Below are 15,937 nucleotides of genomic sequence, written 5' to 3'. Positions count from 1 at the left end.
AGCCACACTTTGGGCTAGCAGTTGAGTGCATAACCATCTGCTCCACCCAAGGACTTCTTATTGTAAGAGAGTGATACTCAAATGCAACTGTGGTCCCAACCCTCTCCCATGGTCCTATGTGTCACATTGATGTTTCACACACTTCTGGAGTCCCCTCCTCACCTCACCACACCCAACCTCCTTCAGCAGATAACTTCCTCTTCCTTCCGCAGAGAGAAAACTGAAGGCTTCACTTGGGAACACCCTCAACTTCAGCCACTAAACATTGAAACCCATCAGCATTTGCTCTCCTCGCTCCTTTGTATAGAAGACAAGGTCTCTCCCCCTTCCAATGACTAATCCTCCATAGACAGATTGGGTTTCATCTCCCATCACCTCCTCAGGAATTTGACATTCTCTATCATCTCTTGTATCTTAAAATAGACTCCAACATTCCCTGATAAATATTTCCTCCTTTCTCTGCCTACCTTGCCGAATTTCCTAAAACAATTTGAAAAACTTCTCTCCTTCTACCACCCGACTCCATCTGACCCCTGCCTTCACCTCTCCACTGGAAACGGACTTAGTAACATCACAAGTGACCATCATGTGCCTTAAATACAGCGGACTCTTTGGGTTCTCATCTTTACATGGCCTTCCAGCAGCATTTGTTTCTACTGAACACGCCCTTCCCATAATCTTTTCTTCTTTCCCGGTTTCCTTCCAATGTCACCAACCACTCTCTCCCTGTCACTCTTTTTTTTATTATATCAACATCTTTCAGCTCACATTTTATGTTAAAGTTCCTCAATATTTGCCCCTTGACCTTCTTCTCTTCTTACCCTTAATGGTCTCATGCTTTCTCCCCATGTAATCCTAATATGGATCTCTGCCCACAAGTCCTAATTCCATGAAGGGTACCTCTATCCACACAACCACGCAAGCCATAAACCTGGGAGGCAACCCTGGCTTCTGCTTTGCCTTCAAGTCCGATATCCAGTCAACTGCCAATACCAACGGGTTCACCAATGGGTTTATCATGCTCTTCCATCTCCTTCTTCACCCAGTTAAATTCTAAATCCTTAAAACCCAAGCTCGAATATTTCCTCATTCACGTATCCAGTCAACAAGTATTTCATAAAACATGTCAGGTACTGTGTTCTAGGTTCTCGGGATAGAGAGCTTGCACTCTAACATACTTACTAGGTGCACTGACAAAGTACTGGTTTGTTTTCTCACCACAAGAATCCCTTATGCTATTGCTATACTAACAATACTATTTTCCCAATTCTAAAGATGAGGAAATGGATATACATAGACCTCGTGTAACAAGGCCACACAAATAATAAGTGGCAGGGTTAGGATGCAAACCCAGGTGAACATGGATGGATGGATAGATAGATGGATGGGTGGGTGGATGGATGGATGAATTCGGACTGCTAGCTTCCTAAACTGTGAGACAATAAAATTCTGTTTGTGAAAGCCATCCACTTGTGGTATTTCTGTTACAGAAGCACTAGATAACTAAAACAGGCTCCAAGGAAGGGTCACGGCCAGGTGACTGAGGAGTGACCAGAACTCAGAATAGGTCATGAGCTTGGATGAAACCATCTGGAGTGTGTGGAGACAGACGGTGTCTTAGTCTCCTGCTGCTGCTATAACAAACACCACAAAGGAGTGGCTTTATTGAACAGCAATTTATTTTCTCACAGTTCTGGAGGCCAGGAGTTCAAATTCATGGCAGCAGCTCTTGGGGAAGGCTCTCTCTCTGTGGACTCTGTGGGAAGGCCCTCTCCAGCTTCTGTTCTGGGTTCTGTGGCGATCCCCGCATGGTATCTTCCTCTCCTTTTGTGCTTGCTTCTCTGTGCCCAATCTGCTCTTTTTATATCTCAGAGGTGATTTAGGTTTAAGACACACCCTACACTGATACAACCTCACTAACCTAATAAAAACCCCAATCCCAAAATCCTAACCCCTATACCTCCTAATCCTAGGATTAGGATTTCAACACATATTTTTGGGGTGTCTTAGTTATCTGGAAACACTGGTGCATAGTGGCTAAGAATTCGGCTGCTAACTAAAAGGTAGGTAGTTTGAATCCACCAGGTGCTCCTTGGAAACCCTACGGGGCATTTCTACTCTGTCCCATACGGTTGCTGTGACTAGTAATTGGCTCTATGGCAATGGGTTCTTAGTTATCTAGTGCTGATGTAACAGAAATACCACAAGTGGATGGCTTTAACAAAGAGAAATTTATTCTCTCACAGTCTAAGAGGCTAGAAGTCCAAATTCAGGATGCCAGCTCTATGGGAAGGCTTTCTCTCTCTATCAGCTCTGGGGAAAGGTTCTCCTTGTCATCAATCTTCCCCGTCGAGGAGCTTCTCAGAGCAGGGACCCCCAAACCAAAGGACACACTATTCTGGCTCTTGCTTCTTGGTGGTATAAGGCCCCACTGTCTCTCTGCTTGCTTCTCTCTTTCACATGTCAAAAGACACAATCTAATCTTGTAGATTGAGTCCTGTCTCATTAACATAACTGCCTCTAATCCTGCCTCATAACATCGTAAAGGTAGGACTTACAACACATAGGAAAATCACTTCAGATGACAAAATGGCAGACAGTCACACAATTCTGGGAATAATGGCCTAGCCAAGTTGACACACATTTCTGGGGGATGCAATTCAATGCATAACAGAAGGGTAGGAGGTCCAGGACAGAGCGCCAGAGCCCTCCACCTTTGAAAGGTTGGCCAGAAGAGAAGCCAGCAATGTAATCTGGGAAGGAGCACCCACAAGTTAGTTTAAACCTCTTTCTGCAAGGAGAATCCCCAAGGTGCTGAACACCCTGGTGCACACATTAAGCAAAGGCCGGATGGCGACGTTTGCTCCTTTGATATCAAACAAAAAAACCCAAGCCTGTTGCCATCGTGGCAATTCTGACTCATAGCGACCCTACAGGACACAGTAGAACTGCCCCATAGAGTTTCCAAGGAGCATGTGGTAGATTTGAACTGCTAACTTTTTTAGTTAGGAGCAGAGTGCTTAACTACTTACAACACCAGGGTTTCCTAAAACCAAAAAACCAAACCCACTGCCGTCGAGTCTATTCCGACTCATAGCAACTACAAATTGCAGGAGTATTGGCTTGAGCTCCTTGTCAACTACCTAGACACAGGTAATAATGGAGAGTGAAAGAGTTCTCAAGACTCGCCTGCCCACCTGAGCTAAACAGACCCCAATACCTGGCCAGAGGCAGGAACACAACTGGACAGCCACAACCCATGTTTCACAACAGAGAGAATTTCAGATTGCCAGGAAATCCCAAATCCTGTTAGTTGAAAGCTGTGGTTTCTACTCCCAAGTCTCAAAGTAGCAACATGAGCTTTTTCAACATTTCCCAAGGCCCAGTGGAACTTGTGGAGTCCCTGGGTGTTACAGAGGGTGAACGCGCTCAGCAGCCGACTGAAAGGTTGGAGGTTCCAGGCCACCTGAGGTGCCTCGGGAGAAAAAATCAGCCGTTGGAAACACTACAGAGCACAGTTCTACTCTGAAACACACGGCGGGGCTGTGAGTCGAAATCAATTAAACAGCAACTCGTTCTGTTTCAGGGGTAGAATTTGCGCATTTATGATGCCACAGGCTGATGGAGAGGGTATGGGACTTTTTCATCGTTTGTTATTTATCTGGCTCTTGATGGAAATCATAATAACTCAGCAGGGGAATGCTGCCAAATTAATTAGAAACGAATGGAGTGATTCACTAATTCTTCAGGGGGAGAAACAGATTTTTACCTATGAAACTAGTTTTATTAGGTGGATGAAGTCACTTTAAGCATATGGACAGTAGGAAAAGTATCTTAAAAGGGTCTCAGAAGTAACTATCCTAGGAACTACTATATGACGGGCTTATTGCCAAGATTTCTAGAATTTGGCCACAATTACATTCAAAATATTCATATGAGCCTACCCTACCTCCTAATCTCTCATGCTAGTGTCTTTGGACGGATGACATTTACTCATACCTAAATCTAAGCAGGACAATCACAATGCAAACACATTTCCTTAAATAAATAAATAAGAAGAAAAACAATTAGCAATGCCACTAACCAGTAACCAGCTGCTGTCGGGTGGATTCTGACTCATGGAGATTACATGTATGTTAGAGTAGAACTATGCTCCAGAGGGTTTTCTTTTTATTTTTTTAAATAATATTTTATAGTATTTTTGGTGAAGGTTTACAGAGCAGTTTAGGATTCCATTCAACAATTTCTACACAGGTTGTTCAGTGACGTTGGTTACATTCTTCACAATGGGTGAACATGCTCGTTATTTCCGTTCTGGTTGTTCTGTTTCCATTCATCTAGTTTCCCTCACCCCCTTACATTCTCATCTTTGTTTTAAAGTAATTGTTGGCCGTTTGGTCTCAAATAGGTGATTTTTTAAAGGAGTGCAGTACTCCAGAGGGTTTTCAGTGGCCAATTTCTCAGAAGTAGATAGTCAGGCCTTTTGCCCGAGACATCTCTGAGTGTACTCAAATGTCTAATCTTTCGATTAGCATCCAAGAGCAGCCGAGTGTGTTAATGGTTTGCGCCACCCAGGGACTCCATCATGCTACTTTTTGTTGTTGTTGTTGTGTGCCATCAGGCAGATTCTAACTCACAGTAACTCTATAAGACAGAGTAGAACCGTCCCATAGGGATTCCCAGGCTATAATCTTTACAGCGGCAGGTTGCCAGGTCTCTTCTCCCTCGGAGCCACTGATGGGTTCAAATCACCAACCTTCTGCTTAGCAGCCAAGTGCTTAACCATTACACCACCAGGACTCCTCTTTACCCCATAACTTTAAATCATTAGTTTTTAAATGCAGTCGGACAGCAAGCATGCAATGTTGCTATGACAAAAAATAACCTGTTGGATTTTGTAGAAGGGTGATTCAATCCTAACCATTCCATCAAATTAGCTGATAGATTTCATTAGTGAGATAGATTTGACTGAGGAATACAGTAGAATAACCAAGTTCAAATAAAAAAAAGCTCTTTTGAAGAGGCTTTGATTTCAAATTGAAGGCATTATTGCTCAGAAAGGATGCTCCTTTGATCTAGGGGTTAAACAGCATGACCCCTCTGCAACTGTGTAAACAGCTGGTGTGCATTCGAATTCACAGCTTAAGAGCTTTTGCTAGTCAAGAACGTCTGCCTTGAGCATTATGCTCTTGTAAGGACCATCTACGTGGGACCAACCTGATGACAGCAACCCGAAAGATGAGATAGGAACCTTACGGGGCAGTGAGTTTACGTGAGTGGGAGGAACAACTCAGAAAAGGAGGATGAGGATGGTTGCACAACCTGAAGTGCGTCATCAACGTTACGAATTGTACACATAGAAACTGTTGAATTGGTGTGTGTTCTGCTGTGTATGTTTTCAAGAACGACAACAAAAATAAAATAAATTATTAAAAAAAAAAAAGTCTTTGGCCACTTCCCATAACTAGAAGGAGGCCATGTCATTCTTTGAGGGCTTTGCAACCACATTGCATATGGCGCGTCTCACCTTTATAGATCCCGTTGCTCCCACCATGAACCTCTCCTTTGGGGGTCACTTCTTCTACATGCGCTCCCTGGTCTGATGAAAAGTAGACGAGGGTGTTATCAGCCAGCTTCATCTCATCCAGAACATTCAAGACCTGCCCTAAAGGGGAGAAAACACTCAATTTTAACACAGTCCAATCTTCACAGAACAAAGGGAGATGTTTGTCCTGACTGACTCAATGGCTCATCTGTTAAATGGAAATGGGAAGAAAATGCAATATACAATACACAGTGTGAGAGACACTCATTTTGCTTAGATCCACAACCAACGTCCATGAACACAGCAGTCAAGAAATCAAATGGCTTAGTGCGCTGGGCAAATCTGCTGCACAAAAACCTAAAACCGAAACCCACTGCCATCAAGTCTATTCCGATGCATAGAGACCCTACAGGACAGAGCAGAACTGCCCCATATTGTTTCCAAGGAGTGGCTGGTGGGTTTAAACTGTTGACCTTTTGGTTAGCAGCTGAACTCTTAATCACTATGGCAACCTCTTTAAAAGCCAAAAAAGCAAAGATTTCACTTTGATGGAAAACGCTGGTGGTGTAGTGGTGAAGAGCTACACTTGCTAACCAAAAGGTCAGCAGTTCAAATTCACCAGGCACTCCTCGGAAACCCTATGAGGCAGTTCTACCCTGTCCTATATGGTCGCTATGAGTCGGAATAGACTTGATGACAATGGCTTAATAGCTTCACTTTGATGACTAAGGTACACCTGACCCTTGGTATTCTCAATAGCCTTGTACGCATGTGAAAGCTGGACAATAAACAATAAGGACAGAAGAAGAATTGATGCGTTCGAATTACAGTGTTGTCGGAAGAACAAACAAATCTATCTTGGAAGAAATACAACCAGAATGTTCCTTAGAAGTGAAGAAGTGAGGATGGTGAGACTTCATCTCATGTACTTTGGACATGTTATCAAGAAGGATCAGTCCCTGGAGAAGGACATCAAGCTTGGTAAAATAGAAGGTCAGTGAAAAAGAGGAAAAGAGGAGGACCCTCAACAAGATGAATCGACCCAGTGGCTGCAACAATGGACTCAAACATAGAAATGACTGTGAAGATGGTGCAGGGCCAGGCAACATTTCATCCTGTTGTACACAGGGTCACTATGCGTTGGAGCTGATTCGATAACACCTAACGACAACTCAGTCAACAATATACAAGGCAACACAGAAATGTGCTTGTGTATTGGAACCTGTTCATGCTGACCCTGTGAGGAGGTGAGATGTGATTTAGAACGTCCTCCTAATTACAGGACATAGGCAGGGTTCTTGGCAAAGACACCAGGAAGATTCAGTCATCGCATTAAGTGTCATTTAGAAGCATCATTGGAGTGGATCTGTAGAGACAGCCAACGAAATATTCTAGAAAATATCAGGCTCATGGATCATGCTCCACTTGAAGGAAGGTGGCAGAGAGAGCAGCCAACTTGTCATTCTCATCAGCCTGTGATGGCACTAAGGTTATAAAGAAGTCTATTATTTTTCCTTAGTGAACAGGAAAAATGGAGCCCTAGTGGCACAATGGTTATGCACTCTACTGCAAACCTAAAGGTCAGTGGTTTGAAGCCACCAGCGGCTTCACAGGAGAAAAGACCTGGTGATCTGCTCCTGTAAAGATTACAGCTGAAGACACCCTATAACGCTTTCATGACTCATGAACATGTGGCAACCCACCTATTTTTATGCCTCTGGAGTTCTTTGGGAGTACACTTTTCCTGCTGAAAGTATTTGCTTCCCTTCAGCAGTGGGGACTTGTGTAACGGTGAAGGGCAAAAGAAACATTCACTGAAGCAAAATAGCTGGGGTATTAGACAAAAGTGGAGGTGCCTCATGTACCCAAATGGAAGGCACCTCACAATAAAGCCTGCTACCCAAGACCAGTGGATCAGACAGGCTCCCTTAATATTTCTCAAAATCCATATTACCAACCAAAAATTTAAATAGACTCAATGACTCAGCATGAATCCCACTACTGAAAAGGTATGGCATCAAGAAAAAATTCAAAGCAGAAAATTATTAGATCTTGAAAGGGATCGGGGAATTCTACTCTGTTGCATGGGGTCTCTGTGAGTCAGAAATCAACTTGATGGCACCCAATAACAACAAGAACAACAACAACATTGAATGGGAAAGCTGAAACCTCAGTTTTCCTCTTAATAGGAACAAGTATGACCGGAAATATTTTATGACTATCCTTTGTTAACACTTACAATAAACACCCAAATCTGAAACAGTGTATCCAAACTAGATGGTGCCTGGCTACCACCACTGACTTCTCTGACAGAGATCACAATAGAGGGTCCCAGACAGAGCTGGAGAAAAATGGAGAACAAAATTCTAACTCACAAAAAAAGACCAGACTTACTGGTCTGACAGAGACTGGAAAAGCCCTGAGAGTATGGTCCCCAGACACCCTTTCAGCTCAGTAATGAAGTCACTCCTGAGGTTTACCCTTCAGCCAAAGATTGGACAGGCCCATGGAACAAAACAAGACTAAAGGGGCACACCAGCCCAGGGGCAAGGACTAGAAGGCAAGAGGGAACAGGAAAGCTGGTAATGGGGAACCAAGGTCGAGAAGCAACCATGTTGACATGTCATGGGGTTGTTAACCAATGTCATAAAACAATACACGTACTACGTGCTTAATGAGAATCTAGTTTGTTCTGTAAACGTTCATCTACAGTACAATTAAAAAAGAAAAAAGTGCAGCCATTGAAAAGCCTACGGAGCAGAATTCTACTCTGACACACACCACACACACCGGGTAGCCATGAGTCAGAGTGGATCCGACAGCAACTGCTTTATTCATCTTCACACACCCAGCGTGCTTTGACCTGGTGATTCTGAATTCAAGTAGATGCATTTCAGCTGTAGGCTCAAGTGGTGCAAACGGTTAAGTGCTCACTGAAAGATTGGTGGTTCAAACCCTCTGGGAGGCACGTCAGGAGAAAGGCCTGGTGATCTACTTCTGAAAAATCAGCCACCGAAAACCCTACGAAGCACAGTTGTACTCTGACACACGAGGGGCTGCCATGAGTTGGAGCTGACTCCAGGGCAACGGGTAACTGGTACACAAGCTGGGCTGTCCGTTAAAGGCTGGGGCAGGCTCAGGGACAGCTCTTGCTGGCATCTCACTCTCTGTCCAAGCCACCCGCATCTCCTAGTTACAGTTCCTCTCTCGGCTACTCTCGTCTCCAGACAAACTCGCACTGGCATTTATCATACAGAATCCTTGTCCTAAAACATGCTGCATCCTGCCCCAACCTATTATGGTTCCCTGAACATTGTCCCCTAATTGCAAACAAACATCCTAACGTATTTACCTTCTCCCCATCCATGTTTCTGACTCGTTGCCTAGCGTGATAACTTTATCTCCGCCATCAAAGGTGCCATTTACGACCAGGCTGGAATTAAAACAAGAGAATGTAGCCGAGCTCACATGAGTGTATACACGGCCCTGAAACCCACACTCTGGATTCTGTCCTGTTTAAGTTTTAAGGCAGAATCTCATTTGTAAAGCCCAGAGACCATTAAACCATTTAACTTTTCATAAGATGGATCCTATAAAGGGGTAACCTATTTCTCTCTGAAAAATTCTGAACAGACGTCTCCCGTGGGGGAAAAGACAGCTGTATTATTCTTGTTTCCAGAGCTATCCATCGCACGGCTGAGGTCCACAAATAGGATTTTTTAGCAAGGCTCTCAAGGTGTAATGATACCAATTTATTTCAGATGATAGTTTTGAATTACCAATTGTGGGCTGCAGGATAGCTTATAAATGAAATGTTTTCTTTCCAGAGTGTTCTTACATCACTCCCTTGAATGAAACAAATATGGGAAATAAGCCATTTCAAGAGCACTTGGTTATTTAACTGGAGACAACAAGTGAGTGCTTATCAAACACCAGCACTTCCAGACCAGGCTTTTGTGATCCAAAACAAGAACCCTTGGAGGTGGGACAGGCTGGCTCCTTTGTTCTGTGGATGGGGATGTGGGTTGCAAAGGAAGTTTAGAGTCTAGAGAGTTCCCTCCACGACCAAGTGTTCAGCCACTACTAGCCATTCCCATTAAAAAAAAGAAACAAAGCCATTGCCATTGAGTCGATTCCAACTCATAGCAACCCTATAGGACAGAGTAGAACTGCCCCATAGGGTTTCCAAGGCTGTCACTTTACAGAAACAGACTGCCACATCTTTCTCCCAAGGAGCAGCTGGTGGGTTTGAACCACAGACCTATCAGTTAGCAGCCGAGTGCTTACCCACCACACCATTAGGGCTCCTTAGTGGAATATTAGTCAGCACTACAGAAAAATGAGGAAACCCTGGTGGCACAGTGGTTAAGTGCTACGGCTGCTAACCAAAAGGGTGGCAGTTCAAATCCACCAGGCGCTCCTTGTGGCAGTTCTACTCTGCCCTACAGGGCCGCTATGAGTCGGAATCAACTCGATGGCAATGGATTTGGTTTGGTTTCTGGTTTTAAAGAGAAATGAATTTCCGGCACGTGCTACGGCATGGATGATCCTTAAAAATGGTCAGCGAGTGAAGTAAGTCAGTCACAAAAGGACAAATATCACAGGATCACACTTACATGGAATATCTCCAATAGGTCAATGTGTAGAGTGGTTTCCAGGGATGGGAGGGAGGCAGTAAAAGGGAGTCATGGCTTAAGAAGCAGTGAGTTTTTATTTAGGGTGATGGAAAATCTGGCAACAGGCAGCAGTGATGGTTGCTCAACGTGCTTGACGTCATTGGTGTGACCGAATTGTACCTCTGAAAAATGTTGGATTGGCGTATGTTGCACTATCTATATTTTTACAACAACTGAAAAAAAAAAAAGAAGGAGAAAGGCAGCGTGATAAGGCAGCGCAGGAGAGGACAGGTCTCCCACGTCCAGGCAGGATTCCAGGTCTCACGGGAGAGAGATGACGCCTCACAGAACCTGGTGCTGAAGCTGTGGTTTCCGTGTCCTGGTTTACACGCCTGGCTTGGCCCTGCGTCCCTGCTTGCTCACAGATTCTCTGTCTCTGTGCCTGTCTTAATCATCTAGCGCTGCTATAACAGAAATGCCACGGTGGATGGCTTTAACGAACAGAAATTTATTCTCTCACAGTTCAGGAGGCTAGAAGTCCAAATTCAGGGTGCCAGCTCTACAGGAAGGCTTTCTCTCTCTGTCAACCCTGAGAGAAGGTCCTTGTCTCCTTTCAACATCTGTGGGCCCAGCGTTTCTTGGAGATCTCCATGTGTCTTGGCATCAATATTCCCTTGGTCTACAAGATTCTCAGTGCAGGGACCCCAGGTCCAAAGGATGCACTCCGCTCAGGGCTCTTCTTTCTTGGTGTTAGTAGGTCCCTCCTTTCTGCTGGCTTCTCTTTCCTTGTATTTCTTGTAAGATAAAAGGTGATGCAGGCCACACCCCAGAGAAACTCCTCTTACATGGGATCAGGACTGTGGCCTGAGTAAGCGAGTTGTATCCCCCCTAATCCCCATTAACATGACCTAATCCTGCCTCATGAACATAATGTAAAGCTCACTCCATAATGGCACCATAACCATGGGCGTAGAGACTAGGATTTACAACAATAGGACCATTACCTCAGACTACAAAATGGAGGACAACCGTACCATACTGGGAATCACGGCCTAGCCAGGCTGACACAATTTGGGGGACACAATTCAATCCACGGCAGTGCTGGTGATGATAATGGATACCACCCCAGGGTTGCCATGAGGAAGCAATGAGGAACTGCATGCAAAATACTCCGTCCAGGGCCGTTCCTCAGTGAAAGCCCCATGAGCCATTTCTCCGATTGAACCATTGCTGTCGAGTTGGTTCCGACTATAGTGACCCTACAGACAGAGCAGAACTGCCCCACAGGGCTTCCAATGGCTGGCCTTTTGGAAGTAGATTGCCAGGTCTTTCTTTCAAGGTGCATCTGGGTGGACTTGAACCTCCAACCTTTCAGTTAGCAGCTGAGCGTGGTTTGTACCACCCAAGGACTCCGCATACAGACTACCAAACCAAAACTCAAACTCACTGTTGTCCGGTCAATTCTGGCTCATAGCTACCCTGTAGCACAAAGCAGAACTGCTCTATAGGGTTTCCAAGGCTGTAATCTTTATCAGTGCAGATGGCCAGGTCTTTTCTGCCATGGAGTGGCTGGTAGGTTCAAACCTTTAGGTTAGCAGCTGAGCACTTTTTAACCACTGATCCACCAGGTCTCCTTCCAATGCCTCCCATAATGTTTAAAAGCAGGACAGATCCCCCCCTCCATGACAAACAGCTGTTGTTGCTGGATGCCCCAAGTCGATTCAGACTTACGGTGACCCCATGTGACCAAGTAGAATTGCTCCATAGGGCTTCCAAGGCTGTAATCTTTATGGGAGCAGACCACCACGTCTTTTCTCCCAGAGAGTGGCTGGTGGGTTTAAAGTGTTGATCTTTCCATTAACAGCCGAGCACTTTAACTATTGCACTACCTGGGCTCCTCTTAACTCCAACAATGGAGTTAAAAATACCAGTTTGCCTAAATGAAGCCTTGTCACTTCTACTAATTTAGTTTTCTCTTTTTCCCTAAAAGGCACGTAGATGCAGAGAAAATATTACAGCAAAACTTATGATGCAATTATTTACACTTTTGGAAGCATCAGGCTAATTCAGGGGGAAAAAAAAATCTCCTTAAGCAGCCACCCACCAGGAACAATTAAGAAAGAATTTCCACCTACTCAAGGTAACTCCGGATAACACAGAGAAGTCCTAAATCATTCCCCTAAAACTGTATTGGTGAGCAAGTAAGTCCTTCATCTGGCCAGCAGTTTGATGGTGGTCCTCAAATTCCCACTGAAGGCAGTTTTAAGTAAAATAAAAACAGAACAAAACAAAAAAAAAACGAGTTGCCGTGGACTCGATTCCGGCTCACGGCGCCCCCACGTGTGCCAGAGTAGAACGGTGCTCCATAGGGTTTTCGTGGCTGATTTTTTAGACGTAGATTGCCAGGCCTTTCTTCCAAGGCACCTCTAGGTGCTCTCAAACCTCCATCCTTCTGGTTAGTAGCCAAACATGTTAACCATTTGCACCACCCATGCATGGATTCCTTCAAGATAAACAAAAACCAAAAACCAAACATGTTGATCCCAAATCAATTCCTTTAAGATAGAGTTACTCATTGCTCTACCTAGTGGTGGCTACGGAGCCCTGGTGGCACAGTGGTTAAGAAATCAGCTGCCAACAAGAAAGGTCGGCAGTTCAAATCCACCAGCCACTCCTTGGAAACCCTACGGGGCAGTTCTACTCATTTGGCCACGTAGAATGCTAGATGCCATAGCTGCTGTGTTCTGATGCCGTCCCGAACCACATCTTGGCTCAGGAGAGCCTGCTATCATTGCCGTAGAAAGGCAATTCTTTGCTAGTGTATGCAGGATTAAAGACATAACCAACACCCCATGTATCAGGACACGTCTGTCACCTTACAAATGGATTTACTGTCCCCAGTTAGAAGAAACGTCCATTTAATAGATGTGACCTTCACCTGGTACATCCTCCTGAAACAAATGCTCAAGACTTCCAAAAGTTCAGTGCTGACCTTCACCAGCTCTATGAAGCTCAAGGGATCCACAGTTGAGACAACTGAAAGCATGTGATAGATCTAGAGTATAAAATCCAGTCCAAAAGGTTACACACTAAAGCATACAACAGTATAGGACCAAGGCTCTCAAAACTGGATTATTCATCTGCATTCCATAAGTTGGCTGAGATACAAAAATGATGGGCTGGGTTTTGAGGGTTTTTGTTGTTGTTTGTCAAGGCTTTTTACTGGTTATTTCATTTGGGGGTATTTTTAGAAAGAGACAAGCAAAATATTGTAATAGTTAAGTAAAGGCTGCCATGTCTTACTTTGCGGTTGTACTTGGATTACATCCACCTCCTGCGTCCCGGGCTGTTTGTTCAGCACTCAGTTAGTCAAATATCACCTGGCCGTCCAGAGCTGAGCAGGTGTGGAAGTGAAACATTCACAGGGTGGTTTCAGGAACTGAAGAACTGAGAGCAAAAGGGTGAACTGCACCATGGATTTGCATCTTCTGCGTATGAGAAGGAACCCTGGTGGTGCAGTGGTTAAGCACTTGGCTGCTAATGAAAAGATCGGCAGTTCGAATCCACCAGCTGCTCCTTGGAAACCCTAAGGGACAGTTGTACTCTGTCCTATAGGGTCACTGAGTCGGAATCGACTCTATGACAATGAGTTTGGTTTTTTTTTTTTTTTTGGTATACAAGAGGAGGGTGGCCACGATCTCCACTAATGACTGAATCAGAGAAAAAAAAACCAGTTGTCGTCGAGTGGATTCTGACTAAGGGCACCCCCACGTGTGTCAGAGTAGAACTGTGCTCCATAATGTTTTCAATGGCTGATTTTTCGGAAGTATACTGCCAGGCCTTTCTTCCAAGGTGTCTTTGGATGGACTTGAATTTCAAACCTTTACGGTTGGCAGCCCCGTGTAGTAACCGTTTGTACAATCCAGGGATTCCATAGATATATTAGATATATAGACTACAGGTACTTAGATACACAGACAAACAAAAGCCTTTTGGTTAGCAGGTGGGCACTTTTAATCACGTATACCACCCAGAGACTCGAGAGTGGTTCAGACTTTGTAGTAACCAACTTACACTGCACAAAACCACATACTGCCCGACACAGATGACAGAGGAGCATGAAACCCTCCACTTGACGGTCTTCAGGGAGAGGATAAATTCTTCTCTGTACCCAGTGCCAGCAGGGTCACTCACGGTGAGCTGGTTTCAGCAGAGCTTCCGGACTAAGACAGACGCCAAAGAAAGGCCTGGTGATCTACTTCTGACAATCAGCCAGTGAAAATCTTATGGATCACAACAGAACACGGTACCATACAGTGCTGGAAGACGAGCCCCTAGGTCGGAAGGCACTCAGAAGACACAGTGGCCGAAACAAAGGACTACAGCATACCAATGATCACAAAGACAGTGTAGGACCCGGCAACGGTTCACTCTCTTGGACATGGGGTTGCCGTGAGTGCATATCTATTACATATCAGTGTTCCTCAAACACTAGAGTCCTTGTGAATCATCTGGGGATCATGTTAAAACGAAGATTCTAATTCCACAAATTGACAGCGTGGGCCGAGGACCCGCATTTCCAACCAGCTCACAAGAGTTGCTGATGGTGCTGGTCCAAAGACCAGTCTTTGAGGTTAATGTCTAAATGGTTAATAAAGGTTGACTTATTTAAAAAAAAAAAAAAAAAGATGGTTGGTCTTTTATAGATGAGAATCACTCTGATAACGAGATCTGGCTAGAGTTTCAAACGATTTAATAAATAGGTACCTATACCCTGGTGGTGTAGTGTTTAAGTGCTACGGCTGCTAACCAAAGGGTCGGCAGTTTGAATATGCCAGGAGCTCCTTGGAAACTCTGTGGGGCAGTTCTACTCTGTCCTATAATGGTCGCTATGAGTGGGAATCGACTCGACGGCACTGGGCTTGGTTTTTTGTATTCTATATGGTTGTTTTTGTTGTTGTTAATTGCTGTCGAGTCGATTCTGACTCATGGCGACCTCATGTGTGTCAGAGTAGAACTGTGCTCCTTACGGTTTTCAATGCATGGTCTTTCAAAAGCAGATCATCAGGCCTGTCTCCTGAGTCACCTCTGGGTGGGTCTGAACCACCAACCTTTCCGTCAGTAAATAAACATAAAAAAAATAATAATAAACACATATTTAGGATTTGCACTGCAGGTAGGAGACAGGAAAGGTGAAAGACCGGAACGGTGCCGTTGTATAGATGACCTTTTCTTCATTTGCTGTTCTTCCCCTTCGTCTAGTACCCGTTGTTGTTAAGTGCCACCAAGTCAGTTCCGACTCATAACAACTTTATGTACAACTGACTGAAACACCGCCCAGTCCTGCGCCATCCTCAAAATCGTTGTTACGCTCAAGCTCATTGTTGTAGCCATTGTGTCAATCATCTCCTCCAAGGTCTTCCTCTTTTTCGATGACCCGCTACTTTACCAAGCATGATGTCCCTCTCCAGGGGCTGGTCCCTCCTGATAACATGTCCACATAGTCTCGCCATCCTTGCTTCTAAGGAGCATTCTGGTTGTACATGTTACAGAACAGATTTGTTCGTTCTCTTTTGGCAGTCCATGATATATTCAATATTCTATGCCAATACCACAATTCAAAGGCATCAATTCCTTTTCAGCCTTCCTTATTCATTGTATAGCTTTTGAATGCATATGAGACAACTGAAAATACCATGTTTTGAGTCAGGCACACTTTAGTCCTCACAGTGACATTTTTGCTTTTTAACACTTTTAAAGGGGTGTTTTGCAGAAT

The 15,937-nt window shown here is 44.5% G+C and overlaps 1 protein-coding gene across 4 annotated transcripts in view; it reads right to left on the bottom strand.

The window, feature by feature from the left end:
• LOC100659001 (steroid sulfatase) overlaps positions 1–15,937 on the bottom strand; it is a 196,239-nt gene that overhangs the window by 55,451 nt on the left and 124,851 nt on the right. For all 4 annotated transcript variants that reach the window (XM_010600188.3, XM_023539677.2, XM_003420630.4 and 1 more), the window contains exon 8: positions 5,528–5,665. In XM_010600188.3, the coding sequence (XP_010598490.3) occupies positions 5,528–5,665 (138 nt within the window). The remainder of the gene's footprint in view (positions 1–5,527; positions 5,666–15,937) is intronic.

This window comes from Loxodonta africana, chromosome X (assembly GCF_030014295.1).
Source record: "Loxodonta africana isolate mLoxAfr1 chromosome X, mLoxAfr1.hap2, whole genome shotgun sequence".
NCBI lineage: Eukaryota > Metazoa > Chordata > Mammalia > Proboscidea > Elephantidae > Loxodonta > Loxodonta africana.
This window is presented reverse-complemented; position numbering and strand designations above follow the sequence as displayed.